Source organism: Aquarana catesbeiana, linkage group LG07 (assembly GCF_042186555.1).
Source record: "Aquarana catesbeiana isolate 2022-GZ linkage group LG07, ASM4218655v1, whole genome shotgun sequence".
Lineage (NCBI taxonomy): Eukaryota > Metazoa > Chordata > Amphibia > Anura > Ranidae > Aquarana > Aquarana catesbeiana.
Window position 1 is genome coordinate 235,442,831 of NC_133330.1, and position 19,555 is coordinate 235,462,385.

Sequence of the window (19,555 nt, forward strand, 5' to 3'; positions counted from 1 at the left end):
GTTAAACTCAGAAGCAGATTTCTCTGCTTCTGTTGTGGACCGCATACTAATTCTAGGTTCAGCTTCAGGAAACACACGTTACCTAAGATTTAGGTAATAGAAGTTTCCTTGGCAGCTTGCTCGCATTGGTTTTTTAATTCATGGGTCTTTTTAAATTAGTTGCATAGACCTTGTCCTCATGCACATGGACGTTTTTACAGCTGCTTTTTTGAGCTTTTTTTGCAGCTTAAAAAGGCCTGTCTATGTTAGTCTATGGCTTCATGCCCACCTAGGCGTTTTTGAGCTGCAAGTGGCATAAGCGTTTTTAAGCTGTAAAAAAAACCCAGGACCAGTGCGTTCTGAAAGATGTTTTTCAGCTGTAAAAACGTTCTAACACTGAAAAACGCTCAAAAACGCTCAAAAACGCTCAAAACGCTAACGCGGAAAAACGCTCAAAAACGCTATTGCAAAAACGCTGAAAAAAGCTGAAAAAAGTTTAAAAAATTCACTGCAAAGATACTGGCGTTTTCATAACGTTTTTTTAACAGCCTGTGTGCATGAGGGCTTATGGGTGGAGTGGGAATCGCTGCACTCAAGAAATACAGCCTCAGGATTAATATATTGACAGACCACTAAGTTGGTGATTAGGAGAGGATGTTACCCAGCAAGGTGGTCTGATATTTGAACTCATTGCCAAGGACAAACAATGGGCAGGTAAGCAATGTCACCAGTATGTATTCATATGTATTTCCAAGTTTGATTGAAGTGTGAATTTCTTAGATGCACATTCTTGGATATGTCTTGAAGGTTTTTCTTTTTTTTTTTTTTATGCTTGGCAGGCAGAAGAAGCTAAAGAAAATTACAAAGCCTGTGTGGCAGATGTGGAACTAAAAAGGAGTGACATGGAAACTGTTAAGAGTGAAATCCTAGCACAAATCCGAGAACTTGTTTATCAGTGCGACCTCACTCTAAAAGCGGTATGTTAACAGCATTATATATGTGAACTAGAACCATTGATCATAAACCATTGTGGGCCTCGCACAGCCTAACTAACAGTCCCTGCCTTTAACTATCTTTTTGCAAATGCACATTTACCTTGTCTGTGATGTTTTCCAAAAATGAAATACAAGTTCCAAAGGCCCCATCTGTTCAGCAGCAGGGGCTATGAAAAGAGAGGGGACTATTTACTCATTTTGGGTAGTAATCCTCCATGCTGCAGCCCCTCTACAAATTTAAAGTTCTGGCCTGCCCTGGAGGATTGATATAGAAGAAGAGGCCAGCACTTTAATTGTTGAAAGCTGTGGCCCAGAAGATTACTCTACTTGCTCAAGAAAATTAGTAAATAGTTACGGTACATCTCTGACCCCTGCTGCTGAACTGATGTGTCCCTGCTAAACTGGTGGGGTCATTCCTGGTACAGGAGGGATGGTTCTACCCCCCTATCCAGCAGCCTTGCCTGGCTTTGTCCTCCTGGTAAAAAAAAATTAGATGAAGGCTGAAGGTTGGTCTGTGTTTTTTTTTTTTTTTTTTTTTTTTAACGTCCCCTGACCACCCACGTACAAAATATGATGGCCATTCAGATCCATGCACATTACTGCAGCCACAATGCTTCATGATGGGTCAAATTATATGTGCCATGTTGCATAAGAAGGTGGTGCTGCTTGCCAAATGTGCACCCATTAAAGTCTATAGGATCATGCCACAACTGCATGCTTGTTGCCATGCCATGTTGGTATACACAGTGGATGGCTGCAGGTCAAGTGCTATTTTTGGTTCTTTTCTTTAAAGTATCCTTTTTACCTTTTTAAAACCTGTTTGGCATATATCCAAGTAAATAGTAAAAATTTGTCAGCATCTGTGAACTGACACCAACTGCTCATACTGCTTGAAAAGGTTTGTACAGCATGATAAGAATTGATGCTACAGAAGGAGGATAGGTAGCTGCTTTTTCTGTAAGTAGGATGACAACTTCGGGTGGCTTTGTTGTGAAGCCAGCCTATTCAGCAGTGAAGGAGTTAGATAGAGTGCTACATTAAGCTTCTCCTGGGGGAAATATCCAAAGTGGCCCTCTGCCAAAACATTCTCTGTTAATAACTAGAAGTCCACTACGGTCTTAAAGCTAGCTGCATTAATGTTACTTTGAAAACAGAATACTGATCTGATGCAGTTTGTTTAATCTGCCTTGCTGGGAAGACAGAGACATGTTTTGGAATAAAGATGATCTCCCATAGTCCTGAATCAGGATGAAAAGTAGCAGTTTCCTTTTGAAACTATTCCAAGGACATAAACCCCCTTTCACTTCTGTATCTTTCTACTTTGTCCTGTGCTCTCCTTCCGTGCTGAAGGACTTGTACAACAAATCTAGCCTGTGTGCTTCTGAGCTGTGACTGTTGAACCAGTGTTCTCTCTTGTAATAAGTTAATTATTTCGCTGAATGAGTCTATTATTGCTTGGTTGACAATCTGTTAATCCATGAGTGCCTTTCCCCTAAAATCTTAGTCTTTCAAAGTCTGGTACTTCTGGCCAAAAGCACGGTGATCCCCTCTTGATGTCCATGGGGCTAGGGGGGCCAGTCTGGTGGGTCTCATAAGGCTTCATTAACTATTTTGTAGAGATAGAATGCAATTCGGTTTAGAGGTGTGTTTTATGTTTTAAAGGAATGTTGGTATTCTACATACTGTGGACCAAGACAAAGAACCTGGAACAGCTTTGACTGTGATTGGCTTAGATTTTGATTTGCTATGTAAAAAAACTTAAAAAATCCTTAGTAAATTTGAAGCACAAATTAAGACACAATGTTTTTGTTTTTTTTTTTTTTCTCTTTTGGCCAGAGTGGCGAAAAAACAAAACCCTTATCAGATTTTTAGCACCTTCTGTGACCCCATTGGGGTAGACCCCTTTCCTCTCAAGACTGAGAAATCTCTTCAGTGCAGACAAAATCCGTAACAAAGCACTTCTTTTCAGGAAAATGGGAAGGGTTGGAATTGCTGTCAGGTTTTTCATACTGTCTGCTTCTTTCAGTCCAAATGAAAACCGTCCCCCTCATTTCCTGTCTCAGGAAGAGATCTCCTCAGTGGGGTCATGGACAACCAAAAAAAAAAAAAATGTGCAGACCAAAGTATTTACTTTCTAAGTTTATCCAAAGCTGTAGCTAGGCTTTATGTAGTAAAATGGTGCTGTGTAGCCTCATGACCTAGCCTTTCATACAGACGGATCTGTAAGTATTTTTTGCCTCGCATGTCTGTGTTATACGTACCATCAAAGATGGTTGTTAGTCTGAGATTCCAAAGTCTGTATGGTTAGCTCTTTATCCTCATTCTTGTAGAAAGTGCCACTTGGTCACAAACCGTGCTCTAGCATTAAAAAGTGTTCAATCAATACGGACTAAGGACAATGTTTGAAAGCACATATTTATCTTGTCGCAGAGCTAACAGCTATTAAACTACTGCTCTTTCCTGGACTGTTGCTGTAGTGCTAGCTATACAGATATGCCTCTGAAGCCTTCAGCTATTTGATAAAGATGTGTTTATATCTATTGGGTGCTATGGCGTTGGGGTGAGCTGTCACTCTGTAATATCTCAGCAGTCTTTTCAGAATGCTGCAGGTGTAATGCTACCTGGACGTTCAAGCATAGTTTACTTAGAACCCTGTGTGCAGATGTTACCTGGGGAACTGCATTCTCTCTTGTCCTTTTACTTGGTTAACCTCTCCTTCTGTAAAGGTGGCTGCTCCCTTCCAGCGGGTCAAGCATTTGTTTTTGTTTAAGGTCTTCCCTGATCTGTGTATTTTGTGATTGGCAGAAATGTCTGCACGGATTGTTACAGTGCAGTTCCCAGCAGCTGTGGTGCTTTGTGATTTATTGTTTTTTTTTCGATAACAAAAATCTTATGTTTTGGTGTTAAAAAATGGGAGGTTTTGGTGTTTGAAAATAGCTGGTAGTAAGAACCTGCTCCCCCACCTACCGAAACTCTTACCCTCAACCTAACCCCTAGGTGGATGAATCTTTGAAGCGGTTCTTCATGCTAGAAAAAAAATATATAAATACTGTAGCCGCTGACTTTTAAGAATAGGATATATACCTGTCCAGGGATGCAGCTATGTCCTCACCTGAGCTGGCTATTCAGCCACCTTCAAGTCCAGGCACCGTCGTGTTTATTTTGGGAAGCCGGCTGTGACTGCTTGCAGCTTCACAGCAGGCTTCCCACTGCGCTTGTGAGAGCCACACTGTACTTTGTAAATGGTCACACTGCTTTATGTGACCTGTGACATGTCTCAGAAGCCTGCGGGGGAAGGAGGGGACATGTCTCAGAAGCCTGCGGGGGAAGGAGGGGGTGAACTTCCTCTCGGATCACCGTGATGAGAAGCAGAACTTCCCTTTTTGCGTGAAGTTCTGCTTTAACAGGTGTGTAATTGCCACTGGTGGTTCCCTCCTGGGTGTCTGGCTGTCAGGCTGATTCAGTGGCTTTACATTTTGAGTTGTAGCCCCAACACAAGTCTACAGATAAAGAGATCTGACTTTACTTGTTTCATGCTTCTTCTGAATCCGCTATTCAGAAAGTACTTATGTCAGAGATAGATAAAAAGAGGTCAGCAATGGTTGCCTTTGTGGCATGACATTTGGTGGAACTTAGGGAAAACCAAGCCATAACTTCAGTTTTTATCCTTTAAGTTAACTCTTGCCATTAACCTGAAGCTTGGCCTTAACCCCTCTACCTAATCTTAATGTGTAAAGGCTTTTTTGTTTTTTTATTAGTTATAGTATCCTGCTCTTTGCACGAGTGGCCCCTTACCTCCTCTTCTGGAGACTCCCGCTGGCACTATCTGTTCTTCCTTCCCTGTGCTTGCGCCTTCAGTAAGCCGTGTGCTGAGGGGGCACCCGTGCAGGTGTACTTCCAAGCCGGGCTTTGTGAGTCCATAGACACAGAACGCAGCTCGGACAAACCCCCCCCCCCCAGTATTTGACTGACAGCAGCAGGAGCCAATGGCTCCCCCTGCTCTGTGTCTGCTGTGAGACCAGGAAGAGAGGAGAGCAAGTGCTTTAGACAGGTATACTGGATCGAGAGAGGACTCTGGTAAGTGTTTAGGATGTGGGGAGAACATTGGAAGGTATTTTACCTTTTATATCAGAGAATGTATTAAGGCAAAAAACCTTTTGAGTTTATAACCACTTTAACTCTTAAAATTTTTTTCTAAAAAGCAACTTTTGTTATTGGGTGCTAAAAGTAACATCCCAGAATGTGATTAGTTGAAACACTACTGCAGTGTCTGTGAGATGGCATGTGTGGTGGACAGCAGCAGGGTGGTGTTCATGTGGTCTGGCAAACATTTTATTCGAAAAAGGACCATCAATTAACAGACAGTAACTTCATGCACCAACGTGTTGACATAATTTTGTGGTCAATTCTTATTTGTGGGGGTATTCAAATATTAGGAGTTGTTTGTTTTCTTGGGGAAAATGTTCTAATCTAAAAATCATCTTTAAACAGGCTACAGTAAACCTGTTCCAGATGCAGCATGCCCAGGTGGTATCGCTGCCTGTCAACTGCCAGTACCTCTGCGAGAATGCCAAGCGTTATGAACCAGGGCAGCAGTTTTCAGAGTTTGTAAGGAACTTGCCTAAGGATGATTGCGGTATTGAAGTTGGGATCTCTTCAAATCCACAAATTGGTCGGTAAGTCAACCACATGGTGTATGCAGTTTTACTTCTGTGAACATCTCACACATACCAACAAGGTCTGTGAAAGCAGACAAGTCGTTTGTCTAGGGGTGCATATACACTCCCTCTGTAAGAACAGTGCAAGTGTACACGTTCATGTACAAGTTGCTTAAGGCAATCTTAGATCTGTGGCACACATACTGTAGATATCCATTTTAAGTGGTATTCAGTTTTCAAGATTTTCTTTCTAAGGCCCTGTGTAAAGATGATGACACAGAACATGGCTAAAAAGTCATTAATCGTATGTTGTTAATCCACATATAGTTTGTGCTTGAAGTTCTGGCTGTGCGTTTAAGTTGTCAGTAAAGTGGTTGTAAACCTCTGAAATGAAAAATGAACAAAGCATATCCTTTAATTGTGTGTATTTGCCTCAGCCCAAAGCATCTACAGTATTTTGATTTCTGACTGCTCTCTCATTCCTCTATCTGCATGAGTCACTTCTGCAAGTCTATGCTGACACTAGACAATCCAGGGAGATGGCCCCGCCCCTCCAGCACACAGCAGGTGATTGACACCCTTAGTTGTGTATGTTTCCCTATGAGACTGTCGAGGGAGGTATGTCCTTTCCTTTCACTCAGGTCTCAGATTACACCTCCCTCCCTGCTCTATGTATGTACAGTGTCGTATCTGATCCTTTCCTTCTGGAGCTGAGAAATGCTTTGTAAATTCTGTACTTTGGCTGTAGCGGAGAGAGGGCTACAGATAAATGGGCAAACTCATGTAGGAGGATTTGTTTCACCTGCATCTCCTGAGGTTGGTCATTTTAGTTGGTATATGTAAGGGTTTACAACCACTTTGTGGACTCCGTTCACTTGTATCTGGCAGCTTTATCTGGTTTTAGTAGCTGCTGGACCTTGCTCCTAAGATGCCGTTACAATTGCTATTAGCCTAAAGTGGTCCTTTTTGATCTTCTTTGGCCAGGCCATGTTTAGTCTGTCCTTTAAAAGCCAAGGATATCTGCTTGAATACCGCATGGTTGTGGTGGAATTGTTCATGTACAATTGCTGCTTTTGTTACCTGCACAGCATGGGTGTTTAGAACAGGTGTCAGCCAGATTTATCCATTATAGTAGTTGGCCATATATGCTCTGCAGTAGGCTGAGTCGAGAATGATCAATGTTAAGGGATCCAGTCTGCTCATCTTTGGCCAAATTACTTGTGTACAACATTGCAGTGGATTAGAGGTGCTCATTCTGTAACTGCCAACAACCTGGGCAAACATGCATGTTTGATTTTCACTCTTAGGCCTCTTATGCCAAAGGAAAAAGAGAACAGCGCACACACCTCTCATGGGAACCTGTCTCAAGGATCCGCCGAATACTCCAATCAATCTCCTGAGGATCTTGGTAGTCCCCCTTCTAGTCGCTCTCAGAAGATTGGGCAGAAAAGATCAAGCAGCAGTACTGATATTCAAAGTATGCCTTTATAAATCATGACTTAAACGGCTTTTTATCGTGTTTAGTTACAGCTTCTAACCTTTATACTGGTTTCCCCTCCTAAAGCATTAAGAGGTCCACCGTTTAGGTCGTGGTCTGTTGGTAACCAGAGTAGTGGCATGTGCAGCGATTCTGAGAGTGCAGGTGGCAGCAGCGAGTCACGATCTATGGATTCTCCATCAGCTAGTCCAGGTACAGGTTGTTCATTTAAAGCTGTTCAAGGAAAATGTATATTGTGTGTTGAATACAACTTTTTGTTACAGGTGACTTTAAAAGGCGACTTCCGAGGACACCATCGACTGGTACTATGTCATCAGCTGATGATCTGGATGAGAGGGAACCTCCGTCACCTTCCGACAATGGTAATTTTCTCTCCCTGCATCCTTCAGCTAAAGTTGTAGTACCTTTAAGAAAAATATGTGCTGCAGCAACTAAATCTGAGTGCATGAGTTTTCTTAGTCTCTCTGCAAAGTCCCACCTGTTGAGCCTGCCAGTAAATTCCTGTTAGCTTCCGGTGATGTTGTGGCACTGATGCTGCACTGTTCCTGAATTCAGAGCAGAGTTGTCACTCTCATGTAGCCTGTGCCTTCACTATAGTGTGATCAAAATGTGATCAAAAAATGGTGCAGGAGGGGTGGCAGTCAGCATTGTCATTGAGGCTCCTAGTCACTGCCTACAGCTGTCTGAATTGACAGCAATGCCTCTGTCACTGAAACCCTCCTACTGTGAGCTCCAGTGTCTGGGAGAGGAAGGTTTGAAATACAAACAAAGGAGGGTTTGGCTAAGCCAGAGAGGGTAAAGGAAGTTTTGTTTTGCGTTATGAGGCTTTACATCGTAACTGTATTTGCTATTTGTTTAGATTGTCATAACTGCTGATACTCTGAACCTAAAATAGATTTCTATAGTCTACTAAAGTTTTGTTCCATAAGTTTTACAAACATATATTCTTTCCTGACAGTTTTTATTATAAATATCACCATTCCTAAAAACTGGAGACCAATTCTTCAAGCTATAAGGTTTGGTGTCACTACAGAAAATTAATTTGTAATCTGTGTTAACCTCCCTGGCGGTATTCCCGAGTCTGGCTCGAGGTGGATTTTCAGTACCAAAAGCGGTAACCCCGAGCCAGACTTGGGATCGCATCGCAGGATCCAGGAAGAGCTTACTTACCTTGTCCCCTGGATCCTGCGATGTCTCCCTGCAGTGTGAGCGAGCCGTCCTCCGCTCGATCTATCACTGTGCCCGGGCTCCGTTCCCTGCAAGCGTTGCGACGCACGGGACGGAGAACGGCGCCAAATTCAAAAAGTAAAACACAATACATATACAGTACACTGTAATCTTACAGATTACATTACTGTATCACATTATTTCATCGCCCTTTTGTCCCTAGTGGTTTCTCCAGTGCCCTGCATGCAGTTTTATATTATAAAAACTGTTCTTTTTGCCTGGAAACTGGAGATTGTCCATAGCATCCAAAACCGTTCCTTTACATCAAAAGCAGGTTTAGACCAGCTAGAAAACAGTGATAATAAATTAGAATAACTTGCAGAATTGAGCGATAGTGATTTGTGGGGAAATCCGTCATCAAACACTGAAAGTAATGACAGCGACAATTCTGCAACTGAATGAATTTCAGTGTTTTTGATTTGATTACATTATTGATTCATTTATATTATTATTTCTTATAATTATAGTTATTTATTATACTATAATTTATGATTTAGTGTTTCAAACTTTATCATACCCGGGATGTCTACTAGACTCTTGTTTGGACAGATTTAAGTGTGTTATTCCTAAGAATTACAGGCCTACAATATAAAACGCCAAATTTCCATGCAAAATAATTGTATCAGCATCAAAAATATGAAGTAATCATACCGCCAGGGAGGTTAAACTGTCAGTCAACTCTGTGATTGTGCTACTCTGGTCAACCATTTAAAAGTTTCATACTTCTGTTCTTATATTCCTCCCTGTCATGGTTGGAAAGGTGGAAGAAGGTGAGGTCTAAGAGTACATGATGCTGGGTTTCAGAGGATCTCTGAAATTGGAGAAAACTTACAAACACTGCTCACCTCACCTGGCTGTACTCACATCACTTTTATAGGCATGCCTTAAAATGATTGTGCCCTCAATTGTTAAATGGCTCCACTGAGTACTAGTTTGTACATAAAAGTCCATATAACAATCTTTTTTAAAATAGAGGAAATAAATTGATACTTTTAATTTGTTAAATTCTGTGCCAGGCATATGTCATAAATCTTGCTTAACCGCTTGCCGACCGCCACATGAACAGTTACGTCGGCAGAATAGCACAGACAAGGAAAGTGGGCGTACGTCCCTTTAAATTTGCTGCCATGTGGTCACGGGGATACCCGCAATCGTCTCACGGAGAGGAAGAACGGGGAAATGCTGATGTAAACAAGCCTTTCCCCGTGTTGCCTAATGACACTGATCACAGCTCCCTGTGATTGGGAGCGGTGATCAGTGTCGTGTCGCACGTAGCCCATCCCCCCTAAAGTTAGAATCACTCCCTAGGACACACTTAACCCCTGCAGCGCCCCCTCCAGGTTAACACCTTCACTGCCAGTGACATTTACACAGTAATCAATGCATTTTTAATCGCACTGATCGCTGTATAAATGTGAATGGTCCCAAAATAGCGCCAAAAGTGTCCGATCTGTCCGCCATAATGTCGCAGTCATTATAAAAATCGCTGATCGCCTCCATCACTAGTAAAAAAAAAAAAAAAAATATTAATAAAAATGCCATAAAACTATCCCCTATTTTGTAGACGCTATAACTTTTGCGCAAACCAAATAATAAACACTTATTGCGATTTTTTTTTTTTTTTTTTTTTTTTTTTTTTTTTTTTTTTTACCAAAAATATGTAGAAGAAAACGTATCGGCCTAAACTGAGGAAAAAAATTAGTTTTTTTTTATATATTTTTTGGGGGATATTTATTATAGCAAAAAGTAAAAAATGCGTTTTTTGTTTTTTTTTTAAATTGTTGCTCTTTTTTGTTTATAGCGCAAAAAATAAAAAACGCAGAGGTGATCAAATACCACCAAAAGAAAGCTCTATTTGTGGGAAAAAAAAGGACGTCCATTTTGTTTCTGAGCCACGTCGCACGACCATGCAATTGTCAGTTAAAGCGACACAGTGCCGAATTGCAAAAAGTGGTCTTTGGCCAGCCAAATGGTCCGTGGCTTAAGTGGTTAAAGTGGATGTAAACCCACTCTCCTCCTTTCTAAACTACTGCCATATAGGTTATCTATAAGGGTATACATGCCTCCTGCATGTATCCTTGCCTGTCAAATGTCGCCCCTCTGTTTTGAGACTGCAGATTCTGCGGGTGGATCTGTTGTCCAGAGCTTGGTGGGTGGAGTCATGATGTCAGTAGACTCCCCGCCCACCTCTACACTCCCCTTGTCAACATGTATTTTCTCCTGTGTATTTCTTACACTGAACTTCTGCTATGATCACTAACATCCAGTCAAAACCCAGAAAAGTCATCACATGACTTCAGCATGCCCAATCATGCTGAGGTGTGGAGCAGCCAATCCTGGGAGAGCTGGAGAAGAAAGGAGGAGGGCATCTGAAGTACACAGAATATGTGTCTCAGGCTCCTGCATGAGATATGTAAATCGCCTGTCACTCACAGCAAGTGGGAAGAACTGACTCCTATTTCTCTGTGTGTCAGTTTTTGTCTCACTGAAAAAAGATGAGGACTGCTCAGAGCTGGATTAACTCTTCGTGGCAAGACTGGGCACAGATGACATGAAATCCTATACTGTACAAGGTGCAAGCGTTAATTATAAATCTTTTTTCTGGGTTTACATCCACTTTAATGTTTGTGTAAGCATCAATTAATTGCGCATCCTTACACATCACAGCTGCTTAGGTCATAACCAGCAATACAAATGGCCAACTGCCTTTTATGTAGCACTTTTCTTGGCCCAATCCCACATACACTAGATTACCAAAAGTATCAGGACGCCTGCCTTTAAACACAAATGATCTTTATTGGCATCCCAGTCTTAGTCTGTAGGGTTCAATGTTGAGTTGGCCCACCCTTTGCAGCTATAGCAGCTTCATCTCTTCTGGGAAGGCTGTCCACAAGGTTTAGGAGTGTGTTGTGTCTATGGGAATGTTTGACCATTCTTCCAGAAGCACATTTGTGAGGTCAGGCACTGATGTGGCCAAGGAGGCCTGGCTTGCAGTCTCCGCTCTAATTCATCCCAAAGGTGTTCTATCGGGTTGAGGTCAGGTCTCTGTGCATGCCAGTCAAGTTCCTTCACCCCAAACTCGCTCATCCATGCAATTATGGACCTTGCTTTGTGCACTGGTCCAAATCATTTAGTGAAGGGGGGGATTATGGTTTGGGGTTGTTTTTCAGGGGTTGGGCTTGGCCCCTTAGTTTTCAGTGAAGGGCACTCTTAAGGCACCAGCATACCAAGACATTTTGGACAGTTTCAAGTTCCCAACTTTGTGGGAACAGTTTGGGGATGGCCCCGTCTTGTTCCAACATGACTGCACACAAGTGCACAAAGCAAGGTCCATAAAGACATGGATGAGCAAGTTTGGGGTGGAGGAACTTGACATGGTGCACATAGCTTTATGAGGATGGCTTTGTATATTAAATGCACAGACTTTTTTAGGAAAGGGGGTAAAATGTCATTGGTTTTAAGTCATCTTATCAGCTGTTTGTGAAAGACAACCGTTGGCCACTTAAAGTATGATACTGATTTGCTGGGAAGTGCTGGGTAAATCACTAAATTCATCCATACATAAAACTAATAATTAACCTAATTTTCCAAAAAATCGGATTGAATCAAGTCCAGTTTAGAGCTTGAATCACTTATCTGCCTTCAACGTTTATATAGAATAAAATTTTGAAAGCTTGCAGTATATTGTGAAACCTGAGGTTTTTTTTTTTTTTTTTTATATGCCGTACATTGTGACCTTTTTTAAAATACACGCAGGACAAAAAACGAAATCATAAACAAGTTTAGGTTTCTTCTGCAAAAAGGTTTCATTTTATTTTTTTTTTATATTACAGTTCTGTCATGTAGCTATTTTGGATACCAACTGTTCCTAAAGGAGTTCTTTGTGTAAAGAATTTTAACCCAATGTTAAATATATATTTTTTGCAGGTTTAAATGACCTTGCCGTAGAGATTGCAAATTCCCCTGGACCTTTCAGGAACACTGTTATGTCCAAGGCATCCCAGACCCACAAACTCCGAAAACTGAGAGCCCCATCCAAGTGCCGAGAATGTGATAGCTTAGTGGTGTTTCATGGTGCAGAGTGTGAGGAGGTAAGAGTCCAGTAATTCTGGGCAGAAAATACAAGGATACGGCGCATTGCTTCTCTTCTGGAGGTTTTTTTTTATGTGTTTGCTGCACTTCCCGTCCCACCCAGGACTTTTCAGTATGGCTTTAAGTCAATGATTACACAATTGTTATTATTAGCCATTGCATAGAAGAACAACAGCCCATTTAGTGTGTTTCTTTATTGTAGTGTTCTCTTGCTTGCCATAAGAAGTGCCTGGAAACATTGGCCATTCAGTGTGGACACAAAAAGCTTCATGGAAGACTTCATCTGTTTGGAGTGGAATTCACTCAAGCTGCTAAGAACACCCCTGATGGCATTCCTTTTATTATCAAGAAGTGCACCTCCGAAATAGAGAGTCGTGCTCTCACTATAAAGGTAGGCGCTTATCGGAATGTATTCCAGTTTGTTTACCCACTGCTATTCCATGTAGTATAAAGATGAACACATTCAATTCAGGAATGTATATTGTTACAGCATGTGGTAAATGTGGTCTATTAGTGCACATGCATTCAGCATCAAAAACTGAGATATTTAATGTAACTGTCATAAGAGAAATACGGGAGCTACCTTTACCAACTGCCTTTTAAAAATGCTTGTTACCTGTTCAGACTCTCTTAATTCCATATATTCTGAGCCACTGGCCCAGAACAAGTATACAGATCAGGAAAGTCATGGAAATGCCTTTATCTGCATACTTACATGGAGGCAGTGAGTCAAAATATTGAAGTCAGAGAATCATGATGACAAGGGTGCAATTGGCAGTTTAGTAGGAGTTAGCAGTGGCAGCCTCCATTTTCTCTTACAATATGTTTGTCTTAAAGTAAATCAAAGGCAAGACTTTTTTAGTTTTGGACGGAGTGGAGATGGATTAGAACACATCAGTTTTTATTTCTGTCTGTGTCCCCGTTATGGAGATACACCCTCTCTATTTGTTCTGTTTTCCATTATTAATGAAAGTAAAAGTTAAAATGCCAAATTTTGGGTTGTCCCCAGAAAAGTAATAGAGAAGTCTTCCAATGGAGACACTAGTTTTTGTGACCTGGGGGTCTTTAAGGAATTCCCTTAATTTGCAGGGATTTCCTCTCGCTTCCTGTTTTGGCCTAGAGATAGGAAGTGAAGGTAAATCTCTGAATTGGGACACAGATGGCAGAAAAAATATCTGACAGCCTACAACCTTTCCTTACTCCACCCAAAATGGAAAAAAAAGTGTAGCCTATAGTTCTACTTTAAGTCTTGCCTTTTATTTGTCCAAAACCCCACCCCAAATGTGAACACTTTAGATAAAACAGTCAATGTTTTGCAAGGACCATCACTGTGCGATCAGAAAATGTTGACTTTTTGGCCAAGGCAAAATAAAATAAAATAAATTCAGTACATTTCTGCAATTATATATGTGTGTGTGTGTGTATTTATGTTCCCGTGTTTTATCCCATTAAAGCCCCTGCATATAAAGAAATATACCTGTTGGTCTGCTAGAAATGCTCTCTCCTATTAGAGCAACATTAAATCTTCATTTTTTAAAGCATTTTCTGCAGAGGAATTATTCATTTACAGAGAATGCAGCTTGTTCGTCTTTTAATCCTGCCCCAGTTTCAGAGTGGCTGCTTTCTCTTGCAGCATTCTATGACATCGCCTTTGCAACTTCCTATGGAGTCACCATTGGCCATACATGCATGCATGGCCAAGAGATGTGTCCCTCTATACAGTGTGCATCAATAGAAACACACAGCCCTATAGCCTAGCCTGCTTCTCCCTCTTTCCCACTCCTTTCTCCAGACTTGGACTGGCTGGAGACTGTACTGTCTACTGGTAACACTTTCCTGTGAAGACTGGAAATTCAGGAAACACTACTGAGAGAGCAGGAGCCAGCAACATTGAATGTTAACTTTAAAGAGAAACTGCAGTCTGCTCACATAATTTGTAATTAAAAACATCTTTTCCATTCTGAAGCTTCCCTCCAACCACTTTGCATATTATTTTATATATACTGTGATTCTGTACTTGCCAAATATGCTGCAGAAATCTCCCTCCACTGAGTCTGGCTACATCAATTTTAACTGGGCAGCTGAAGCTGCTGCCTGTTCACTTCCTGGATTTACACAGACACACACCTCCAGCTCTGCAGCTCTCATTGGGCCTCTTCTGACTCATCCCCCTCCCTTTTTGGCAAACTCTCACGAAAGTGAGAGCAGTGCATGATGCCATAAGCTTAGGCCTTTTTACCAGACAAACAGGAAGTGGGCTGTATAAGGTATTTACTGGCAGAAAAAAAATATTTTACTATCCAAAGTTAAAACAACAAGGGCAGAAGATTTAATAGATGGAAAGTTGAAAAAATGACTGAAGTGTCACTTTTAACAAACAGTATACTAGGGAATGTTTGTTATTCTGCTCCATGTATTAAGCTAAAAATGCTGAACGTTAAATACTTTAAAGTGATACTAAACACATTGTTTATTTTACATTGTCCCTTCTATTTCTGTATATGGATGATGGCACTATAATTATTATAATAGTAAAAAAAAAAATCAAAGTACCTTTTTCATAATTCATATATTGCTGTCACATAACCCAGCTCTTTCCCAGCCTGTCTGCAGAGAAACATAAACAGGAGGAACTTCTAGTCCTCTGCTGCTGGTCACATGTTAAAAAAAAAAAAAAAAAACAGCCGTTGGAATTCAGAGTAAAAATAAATAATATCAATAAGCGGTTTTAAATTGTCATACAAATATATATTTGAAATAAAATCTTTATTATTTTTTGGCAATAACAGTGTGGGCAGAGTTCTGCCAGTCACAGGCTGGGTCACGCTCCTTCAGCCTGTGTCTTAGAGGGAGGTGAAGCCACCAATTATTTACATGTAATATCCCACCCCCATTGTGTTTAGCTGGTTAGTGGGCATGGAGGTGGAGGGAGAGAGTGGACTGTCATTTACCACTGTGTATACACCCACATGTGTGACTCTATAGTCACATGGGATGTTCAGATGTGATGGGGGAGGAAATGCTTAGCATAGAAACCCACTGAAAACTGAGCATGTGTAGAGCTGCCACCACAGCTGCAAAATCCCTAGCTGAATTGGGGACATGGACAGAAGGGAGATGAGAGAACAGCAGGATCAACCAGGGGTTTTTTTTACAGAATACAGAAAACTGATCTCATGGAGACCAAGTGAGTGTGAACAGCATGTAATACACCATTTACTGATTAGTTTTTGATGTAAGTTTAGCGCCACTTTTTTTTTTTTTTTTTTTTTTTTCAATTAAGGAACATGTTTATTCGTAAAAAAATATACATACAAGTTATACATCAAACAGTGTACCCGGAAGGGTGTGCAGTACCCGTATGAAGATACATTATCGATAATATGTACTAGAATGTATAGGCAATCATTACTCTCAGTGATATTCAATAGCATTTTCCATAACATGAGTCTAAGTTTAGCGACACTTTAAGCCTGCATACTCTCTTCTGTAAGTCAGCTTTGAGATGGATTTAAATTGGAAGATAAGGCTAACATAACTGTTCTTAAAAACATTCCCTATCCCCACCTCCTACCTGTCCTGCATAAAAAAAGATCTGTGTACTTAACTTTTTTTAATCCGGTCCAGTCACGTGATCTAACAACTCCAGCTTCCCTATGTCAGTGAGTGGCTGCTGCAGGGAAGAGGAAGGGAGCGCCGACATCGAAGAGGCAATGGGAGCCTAATGGTGATGTCACGGCTCTGGGAATTCACAGCTGTTGTCGAGCGCTCCCTTACACAGGTAAGCCAGCACTGCTAGATCACATGACCTGACCGGATTGGATTAAATGAAGGCAAGTACACAGATCATTTTATTTCCTTTGAGAACACTTTAACACTGTCTTTACATGTGAAAACACTGGTATGGTAAACTTTCTATAGACAAGATAATACTTAACAACCTTTACTAATATGTTTTAATAAGAACTTTTAAACAACTTTGTAGACATGTGACTATCAATCTACCCAGTGCCACTGAACATGGCTTTGTATGCCCATGGTGGCATGCTTGCCTTAGATTGCTGACCTATGTGTGCAGGATGATTACATGAAAAATAGTGCTGTTGTAGTAGCATTCATAGTACTGCTTACCATCAAAAGGTATATAAGATGGTGATCTCTTATACCATGAGATTACCGTCTATATTATACTGCACCTCTTTCCATTTGTATCTTTTGACCTTGGCCTTTGGAATGGTGATGAGAAAGTTATTGTATTTTTTGCTACAAAATTACTTAGAACCCCCAAACATTTTATTTATATATATATATCTCAATCAATCAGAGACCTTAGAGAATAAAATGGTGATCGTTGCAATATTTTATGTCACACGGTATTTACACAGTGATCTTTCAAATGCACTTTTTTGGAAAAAAATTTTTTTTACGAATTAAGAAAAAAACTAAACGGTAAAGTTAGCCAATTTTTTGGTATAATGTGAAAGATGATGTTACGCCGAGTAAATGGATACCTAACATGTCATGCTTTGAAATTGCGCCCGCTTGTGGAATGGCGACAAGCTACGGTACCTAAAAAATCTCCATAGGCAACGCTTTAATTTTTTTTTTTTTTTACATTGTTATTTTAAAAAATAAATAAAAGATTATGATCATGTAAACATCCCTTGTGACAGTAATAGGTGGTGACAGGTACTCTTTACGGAGGGATCAGGGGTCTAAAAGAGCCCAAATCCCTCCTTTGCACTTCAAAGTATTCAGATCGCAAAAAAAAACGGCGATTCTGAATACTGCCATTTCTTTTTAAATCGGCGCTATTGGCAGCCGAGTAAACCGGAAGTGACGTTGTGACGTCGCTTCCGTGGGTTTACATAGAAGACTGGAACAAAGCCATTTCCAGCTTTGTTTCCTTCTTGCTCTAGCCGGCGGAAGTGCCCAGGAAGAGCGGTGGGAGGGGGGGGGGGGGGGGGGGACGTCCCCTCCCACCCCTTTGGGATAACTGAGTGGCTTTCAGCTGCATTGGTTGTTATCCCTAAAGAGCCGACCGCCCGCTCTAAACGGTACCGGGGTGATGCCTGCAGCTGCAGGCATCATACCAGTATAAACCCTTAAATCCGAGGCCGCATATGTGCGTATGGTCGGCGCTAAGGGGTTAAAAATAACTGAATGTACCAACACCTTGTTCTTTTCACACTGTTAAAAGAAACTGTTGGTGGTAGGTTGAATTAATCAATTTGGTCTTTTAATCATAAAAAATTTTTAATCTTTGTGGCCAGCGAAAAATAAGGTAATCCGATTTGCCTTGTTTGGTGCGATTTCTTATAGGAGCTCCTTCTATTGGGTAAAGCATGTCCACTTTATAAAAACATACTGCAGCACATGAAAAATACAGAGCTTTGGAATCCAGCGGCATACTAAAATAAGGGTAATATCCTACTTCCCTTATATTTGGAGTGATTTTTAGTAGGAGCTTTCCATACGGTAAAGCATGTCAAATTCTTCTTCGTGGGTACACCTTCATGCCAAGACATGTTTGAGAGTTTGGGCTTCAGACCTTGCTGATGGACTTGGAGCAAGGATTGCCATGTCTCAATGTGGTGGGCATGGAGAAAGGATGGGGCATCTCTTAACAGATAGAGGAAGAAAACCTTTCAGACTGTTTAGGCTTCTTATCCGCAGAAGAGAAGTGCTTTTTCCACCAGTAACGTCATTGATAAACAGCATGAAGAATAAAACCAAAGAGACGTCCTTCAAAGGCCATGCAGATCAGACACATCTTGGATGCAGTTTCAGCAGTCCAGCACTACCCATGTGTACTGACATAATACCAATGCGATAGATGAGCTGTGAAAGCCTCTGGCAGACCATCACATTCCATAATCAAGGGATCAACCGCAGCAGTGGTATGATCTCCTTTATGGGATTTTGATTAATCGGCCATTGTTTGGCACAGTAAAGCCACAGCCAATACTGAGTGAAGAGCAGGATCTGCCAGTGAGAACAGTTTTAGAGAAGTCTTTTAAACTGCCTAACGGTTAGATTCTTAAAGACATGTGCAACCTCCACTGGTATGGTAGTCACTTTAAGGTGAGACCAGGTTGCTGACGACCAAGCTGAATAGCTACAATGGAAGAGATGAGGTTTTGCAATGATGTGGTGAAGTCTTGATTGAGGAAGAAAAGTAAAAGAAAAAGTGTAGTCCTCCTGTAGGTGGCAATATAACCTGAAAGTGAGATTTCCTGTGTCATTCCTATGCAAGTTAAAGAAAAACTATTTATACAGATTTTTTTAAAGTAATGCGCTGCATTTTAATATGTTAAGACTTTGTTGGCCAAAATGTTTTTTGTACCGCCAATCGCACAACAGTTTGTTAAATTTCAGTTTGCTGTATCCAGAGCAGAGAAAGATGAAGTTTTGGTTGTTGTGTACTGTTTTTGTTTTTTTTTTTTTTTTTTGTTTTTGTTTTTTAAATTCTTTATTTATTTAAGGCAAAGTTCCTTGACAAACAGTAATCATACCTTTTTACAAGCAAAATAATCAAACAGATTCCGTCGATTAAAAGATATGCTCAAACACACCAATATCACTTTTAACAGATCAAGGAATACTCTGTCTATGTGAAAACCCTTATGTACATGAGAACCAGAAGGCCAAAGATACCTTCTGGGCAAATTGCACGTAAACAGGACATAATGATTAAATAAATCAAGCTTGAGGCTCGTGTGCCGTTATCTTACCTCTATAAATTGCGTAACTTTTATGAATCTTATGAACTCTACAATTCTGATACAGCTGTATATCAACCTGAATATCTAATCGACACTCATATACAGAGAAGAGAAAAAGAGAAAGATAGAAAAAAGAAAACATGAAAGCAAAGGGGGGGGGAGATAGGGGGGAAGCATTCCCATACATGTTATCAATACACCATTCAATCTTAATCCCAATATATTAGAATGTAAGTGATTCATGTCACAGAATCAACCACTTCTTGCAGGTATGTGTCCGTGCCTGTGAAATGTCTCCAGGGCCTCCACCTGTCCCTGAATTGTTCCTCTGTGTTATGGAGGGTAGCATTCAATTCCTCCATACGTAATATACAATTGACT

The 19,555-nt window shown here is 40.8% G+C and overlaps 1 protein-coding gene across 2 annotated transcripts in view; it reads left to right on the top strand.

The window, feature by feature from the left end:
• Window positions 1-19,555, top strand: part of ARHGAP29 (Rho GTPase activating protein 29) — a 226,620-nt gene that overhangs the window by 176,177 nt on the left and 30,888 nt on the right. For both annotated transcript variants that reach the window (XM_073593109.1, XM_073593110.1), the window contains 7 exons: window positions 819-956; window positions 5,466-5,650; window positions 6,940-7,109; window positions 7,197-7,322; window positions 7,394-7,492; window positions 12,285-12,448; window positions 12,652-12,840. In XM_073593109.1, the coding sequence (XP_073449210.1) occupies window positions 819-956; window positions 5,466-5,650; window positions 6,940-7,109; window positions 7,197-7,322; window positions 7,394-7,492; window positions 12,285-12,448; window positions 12,652-12,840 (1,071 nt within the window). The remainder of the gene's footprint in view (window positions 1-818; window positions 957-5,465; window positions 5,651-6,939; window positions 7,110-7,196; window positions 7,323-7,393; window positions 7,493-12,284; window positions 12,449-12,651; window positions 12,841-19,555) is intronic.